Source organism: Lygodium microphyllum, chromosome 9, assembly GCF_053477565.2.
Source record: "Lygodium microphyllum isolate KBCC chromosome 9, Lygodium_microphyllum_v1.1.10, whole genome shotgun sequence".
Taxonomy (NCBI): Eukaryota; Viridiplantae; Streptophyta; class Polypodiopsida; order Schizaeales; family Lygodiaceae; genus Lygodium; species Lygodium microphyllum.
The window spans coordinates 77,234,607-77,241,520 of NC_141143.1; the positions used below are offsets into that span (position 1 = coordinate 77,234,607).

The 6,914-nt window shown below is 41.6% G+C and overlaps 1 protein-coding gene across 1 annotated transcript; it reads right to left on the reverse strand.

The window, feature by feature from the left end:
- Positions 1-4,478: 4,478 nt before the first annotated feature.
- LOC148031211 (secreted RxLR effector protein 78-like) lies at positions 4,479-4,913 on the reverse strand. Its single transcript, XM_087685551.1, has one exon. The coding sequence runs from the start codon at positions 4,911-4,913 to the stop codon at positions 4,479-4,481; it is 435 nt and encodes a 144-aa protein (XP_087541677.1).
- Between the last annotated feature and the right edge of the window lie 2,001 nt (positions 4,914-6,914).

Sequence of the window (6,914 nt, forward strand, 5' to 3'; positions counted from 1 at the left end):
AAACATGCACTTAGATATGGAGCTCAACCGGCCTAACCACCCCTGAGCTATATTCATGTACACGAAGGATCTCAATCACGGTCACAATCTCATTCTCATTCACAACCTTGACCTTAGATTTCAAAGAAAAAGTGGATTTCCTATCTCAATAAGTTTTCTTGTAGACAACTTAATGCACTTTTTTTTTTCAAATGACACATTTTCCAAGAAAAGAATATATGTGATGGTCAAAAAATAGCACCCTGTGCAAAACTCGCCAAAAATAACAAATGAAAGGCGAAAGCAATAAGAAAACATGTTTTTTTAAAGGTGTTGAAAAAAATATATTTTGATTTTTGGAGGCTCATATCTTCAAAATGGTGAGGAAATTGACCAAGCCTATGAGAAACAAAATGTTCTTCTTGATGCCCTCTTCAAACTTTATGAGACAAACTTTGACCAAAGTTTGCTCTATTTAACCACAAAGTTCGCTCGAACATAATACATGCTCCTATGTGATAAAAAATTTCACCAAAAATATGCCATTATCAGAATTTTTCCATCCACTAATGAAGTGAAAAGGTAAACCATGATACATTTAGGTCTAGCTACCCTAGACAACCACAAAGCTTGCAAAGCCATCATTAAGGCTTAGGAGTGGCTCATAAGAGGAGGGGCTATAGAGGCATGATTACGTGTTTAGAGTAGCCATAAGAGCACAGAGGAGGTGGCCATTGACTTGCAAGCAAAAGAAAAGAAAGAAGGCTAATAGTAGATAGACCACTATTGTGTACTTTAGTTGGGTGAGCACCAACAACAAGGCTAATAGTAGATAGACCACTATTGTGCACTTTAGTTGGGTGAACACCAACCATAAGGCTACTTCAACCTTGGCTAGCTTGAAGAATGCCTATACAAGTGCTTGTGAAAATGGTCCCCAACAATTTTGCAAGCTCATGTTGATCACATGCATGCACGCTTTTCTTGACCATCATTTAGAGGAAGCATACCCCATTTAATGGTTCTAATGTGAATTCAAAGAAATCAAATCAATTGGAAACAAACCTAAAATTCATTCAAAGTGTCAAAAACTCCTAATGGAAGGGAGTGTTTTTGCCCCCCAAACATAGATTGAAGAGTGTCATAAATAATTTTGATAGCTCTAAGAATGTCATTTTTTGTGACACTTTGGAGCTATTGTCCTATGGGTCCAAGATTAGGATTTGCATTTTTCCCAACAATTTGTGAATTTCAAATCGAGGCACCATCCTATTTGATCCATCTCACCACTTGAAGAGGTACCAAAGTGGATTTATGAATTAGGATTTAAGCTCATCAAAGTGGGAGAAGTGCTTAGGTATTTGGGAGCCTTGGTTGGTTTGGGAGTTACATTAGCCCAAAAGAAGTATTGGTTAGTGGAGCAAAAGTTCAACAAGTATACAAAACTACCAATCTCATTTGGGGGAAGGCTAATAGTCATAGACAAAGTGTTATCACTAGCTGCAATGTTTGTAGCGATTGTAAAGCCAATGGGGAAAGATAGACAATTGATGAAAAAGTTCGTTTGGTCATTTGGAGAGGGTGAGAGATGGCATTCAATTGCATGGACTATTGTCATGTCCCTCTTTAATACTGGAGGTTTGGGACTAGAGAAAGTGGAGGAGAAGGCTAGGAGGGTAGCCTTAGTTTGTTAAGGTTGAGGCAAAATGAGCTCTGGATGATAATTGCAAAATATGCCATTAATAGAGGCAACATATTGCCAGGATGTAGATGGAATACACTTAAATGGGAGGGCAAGGTGGTGACATTGGATACCAAAATCATTGTTTTGGGATATGAGACGGTCAAGGCATTACTAATTGGATGGAGGGGTATAATCAAGAAATTGGTTGGATGAAGACACCAACATGCAAAGGAGACATGGCCTTGCTACAATCAATTAGTTTTTTCCTTTTGCATATGAAGATAAGAAGGCTCCACTAATGGCATGCAATTTAGGTACAAAAGGAATGGGAAGATGGTTAGATATTGAAATGATGAGAAGCGAGAGCCTATGAGCTCGAAGGTCAAGTATAAGCTATATGAGAGGGAGGAGGAATGGTCGAAGGCAATGTTATATAAGAGAAAGTAAAGTTGGCCATCTAGCATAGACTAGTCTTTCGGAATGCATGGTTAACCATTAGGGAAAGGCACTAACTAAAATGAAGAAGAGATTAGATTTTTTGGTTTCACTTCCTACTTATATAGAGAGGGTAGTTAGTGCTTGGAGGGAAAGGTACCCTCATACATCCTTGGCCACATGGAGGAGGTGGCTAGCAAACACGTGGAGGGCTACCCCAAACAAGTTCCTTAACTTGTTGTTATGGAGGGTGACAATTAGAAGGTTGCCTATCAAAGATAAGGTAACTAAATTTGGCAAACTCAACTCTAACTACGCCTTCTATGCTGAGTAGGGAGTTAATGGTCCACTTGTTTTAATGCTGTAGGGAAGCCAAGATGCTTTGGAAGATGGTTAAAGAATGGTTCAAGGCAGTGGGGTTCAATAACATGCTAAAAATGTGTACAACTTTCTTTAGAGAGAGCGAGAATTTGGATGAGGAGACAATGAAGCTTTGGAAAGTAAGAAGAGCTCTGCTTTTTAAGCATATATGGGAAAACAGAAATAGAGTGGTAATGTGTAAAGAGCCTAAAACCTTGGTTAAGGAGTTGTTTAGGATGCTTAAGAATGATTGCATGGCTTTGTTTTTTTAAATAAAAATAATGCAGAGAGTATCAATATTATGAATAAAAGGTATTTACATAGCCTACTAAGAGGCTTCTTCAAGACATAATTGTCTTAGGCCTTTGCTAAGGCATTACAAAAAACCTTAAAAATTCTGTCAACTAGCTAAGGGCCACCATAATTTCACTTTTGACCTTGGGCCATCGATCCTTTGGGACCAAGGGAACTTTAACCCTACAAAAAAGCCTGTCATTTCTTAGCCTCCAGATCTCCTGCATTGAAACCACTCTAATCACATTCCATAGCTTCAGAGATTGTTCATCCATCTTGCCTTGCTCACCAAAAAGTACCAATTTACTGTCAATCCTGTCAAAGAAGCTAGCGCTTCGCACCCATGACTGGAGTTGCTTCCAGAAGCCCCGAACTTCTATGCAGTCCCAAAACAGATGTCCTGTAGACTCCTTCTCTATCTTGCAGAATATACACCATGGGGGAAGCGGCATCAACTTACTTAATCTTTCCCTAGTAGGCAATTTGTTCATGACAACATGCCATAGCATAAAATTAAGTTTCCTTGAGGGGGTAGCCCTCCAAACATTGCAGCACCTCCTTACCCAGGTTCTATTTCTTGACCTTGGGGTGCCATCTACGCCAGTAGTTTGCAGCCCGAAGTATGTGAGACAGATCTTTCCTTGAATAATCCTTTGACTTCCTACATTTCCAGAGTGGTTTCCCCATTGGGCTGGTCATCAACATGGTCAACTTCACCTCACAAACCACCTTTGAGGTTGGCCATGTAGGTTTCACCTTCCTCAAGACTTCCTGGCCAAGGGCTTCTTCGGCAGGAGTTAAGAGGAAGCTTTCCCTAATTTTGTCCATCTTCATAAACTCCATTGAAGAGACTTCCCACCTGCAAAGACCTTTTCCATCTAGCTTCTTAACCACCCTAGGCTTCTCCTTCATGGGCCTATATGGGGGGTCATAAGCCTCTTTGAAAGTCCATATTAGCTACTTCAATGACGTGTCTCCCCTCCTATCTTGGGCCCCCAACCATTTGGAGTCTTCAAGTATCTTTTGCCAAACTTGTGTCAGCCTATGAGCCATCTGTGATTGTGGGATTTTAACTCCAGGGTCAGCAAGTAATGAATCAGTCCAATTTAGATTAGGGAGCCCCAATTTCTTCACACCATTGGAAGCTAGCCAGTGCTTAACTAACAAGGACCAGGGCTAAGGAATCTCCATTCTCTTGAACAAATTGAAAAGGAGCGCCTGGGCCTTTTGCGCAAGTTGGGGGATGCCCAAACCACCTTCCTCTTCTTGTGCAGTAGTGAGAGACCATGAGATTGATCTCCACCCACCTTGCCCACTTTCTTTGGCCCACAACATGCAAGCAAACATCCTCTCCAATTTGGCCCATGCACTATTGCTGAAGTTGAAAACAATTGCTATAAAGGTAACAATGGAGGCCAACATGGTCTTAATGACCAATAGCTTACCCAAAAAGGAGGTCTTAATGACCAATATCTTACCCAAAAAGGAGATTTGCTTTCCTCTCGAATTCTCCACTTTAGACCTGATCTTCATCTCCATCCATTCAGCTCGTTGTTTCATGGATAGTCCAACACCCACCGGGCACCCAAGATATCGGAACACTTGACCATGTTTGATAAGCTTGAACCCCAAGTCCATGAGCCACAAGGGAGGGTCATCAGTCCCCAAATATACTAGCTCAGTCTTAGATTGACTCACTACTGAACCAGAGAGCTCACAAAAGGCCTCATACATTTGTAATAATCCCATGATCGATTGTTTGCTGCTCTGCCCTCACTAGATTTGAGTTGTCGTCGACAAAGAATTGTGCGACAAAAGGGTCCTCGCTAGGAATAGGGAGAGCTTTGACAGAGCCCCTCTGAACCTTCAAGTCTAGGTTTCTCAGTAATGGATCTGTTATTACAGCAAACAAGAGGGGAGCAATCGGGCATCCTTGCCTCACTGACCTCTTGATGTCAAAGGGACATGATAAAATGCCATTAACCTGCACAACAGTTGAAGCATAAGAAAATAGCGCTTTGATCGTCTTGAGGAAGGTCTGGCCAAAACCCATTGCATCCATGACTTCCAATATAAACCTCCAGCTAATGTAGTCATAAGCTTTATCAAAATCCATATTGATGAGTACAAAATCTATATCTAATGTAAGGGCATGATCCATTGACAGCATAAGATTCAATATGACGTCGTGAATCTTACGCCCTTGAATAAATCCATGCTACTGAGAGTGAAGGACTTTCCCTAGCATAAATTTTATTCTATATTCCAAAGCTTTGGCATAAATTTTGTAGCCCACATTTAACATTGTGAGCAGCCTCCAGTTTTCCATCTTAACCTGATCCAAAGATTTAGGTATCAACTTTATCAGCCCTTGATTCAGTGTTGCAGGCATCTCACCTTCGGTCCTGATTTTATTCAATAGTCGACAAAGGTCAACTTAGCAAACTGGCCACAAAGTCTGAATAACTTCCATGGGCATGGCATCTAGCCCTAGAGATTTCCCTTTAGCCATCTTATCCACAACATACTTTAATTCCTCTATTGAGAAGGGGCGACCCAACAATGCTGCATCCCCAGGCTGAATCAAGCCCTTGCTAGGACTTAGAAACTCTGCCAACTTATGACAATAGTTGGGAGACTCTTCCAAGTCAGAGCCCACAATAGCAGAGATGTGCTTCGTAAAGGCCCTGGCAATGTCTGCATTGTCTTTGAGGATTTGGCCCTGACCATCATCAATCATTGTGATCATCTCATGAAACTTCTTAGTCTTCAGTGCCTTGAAATAGATAGCATTAGGAGCATCACCCAAGATATACCAAGTACTTTTTAATTGTACTTTTGTAGCCTCCACTTTGTATTTCAGCATAGTCTCAATGAAGCACTCCACTTCTTTGAGAAGATTATGCAATATGGAATCAGAAGGGCAGACATGAAGTGCTAGCAAGATACATTCCCTCGCATACTCACATCAATCATGCCTATCCCTCCTAACAGCAGCTTGCTCCCAACCATGCTTCAAAAGGAGCAAAAGGCATTGCGCCCAAGTAGCAGCAGGGTGCTTAACTGGTTTCCTAGTATCACTCAGGTTTGTCTAAGTTGGTTGCAAAAGCTGTCCTTCCCTAGGAGAGAGACATTGAACCTAAAAAGTGGAGGGCCCCTAGCTTCAGTTAGATCAACACTCAATCTGAGAGTACAAAGTAAAGGAAGATGATCAGAGAGAGCAAAGTTCGTGAGCATCATAAATCGAACATCTGGAGAAACCCACCATGCACCATGGTTTAAATACACCAGATCGAGCCTGGCAGCCTGCCATTGAGGGCCTAATTGCTTGTTGTGCCATGTAAACTGGAGTTGACAGCTTTGACCAAAGGCTGTGACAATGTCAACTAACTCCTAAGTAATCTCTAGCTCATGCCAGAGGTCTCTTTCTTGGACTAACATGGTACAACCCCCATGAGACCGATCTGCTTCTTGAAGGGTCATATTCCAATCTCCCAGGAATATTGCGTTCTCTCAAACCCAGCCTTTGACATGTCTCTCCATAGCATGGCCCTATCAGCTGATGCATTGTGCCCGTAAACAGAGGCAACCACAAGCTTATCACCTCCTACCTCCATAGTTACAACAATAAGGCTACTGTCTCCTCTAGCTAAGTTTAGAGATGGCTTCAAAGATTCCCTAACAACTAGGATAGTTCCTCTTTTGCCTTGCATGCAAAAATCCCCAAAAACCACATAGCCATTGTAATGGAGCTTTTGGCCTTCTTCCAGGCCTAGTTTCACCTCTTGAATGGCTGAAATATTTGGCTTCCTTTTCTTTATTAGGGCACAAGCTGCACCTTTTTTCAGGTCACTCCCCCTTCCTCTGATATTACATGTTACCACAGCTAATCTCTGCATAGGTGACTTATTCATAGATGAAGATCTCAACCTCATTGCTCTCACTGTCCTCATCAAGTACAACAAAAAAGTTTCTGTCCACTAATGGGTTGTGAGCCAATTTTTTAAGCGATATCTTCTTTCTCTTGCCTTTTGCTCCTTTTGCTTGCTGTGGAGGGAGATTTTCTTTCTCATCAGCATTAGAATAGCTTGCAGATTTTGAAGCTGATGGTACTTGACCGCCTTTGTGAGTCTCCACCTTCTCTTCCTTGGCTTTTCCTTTG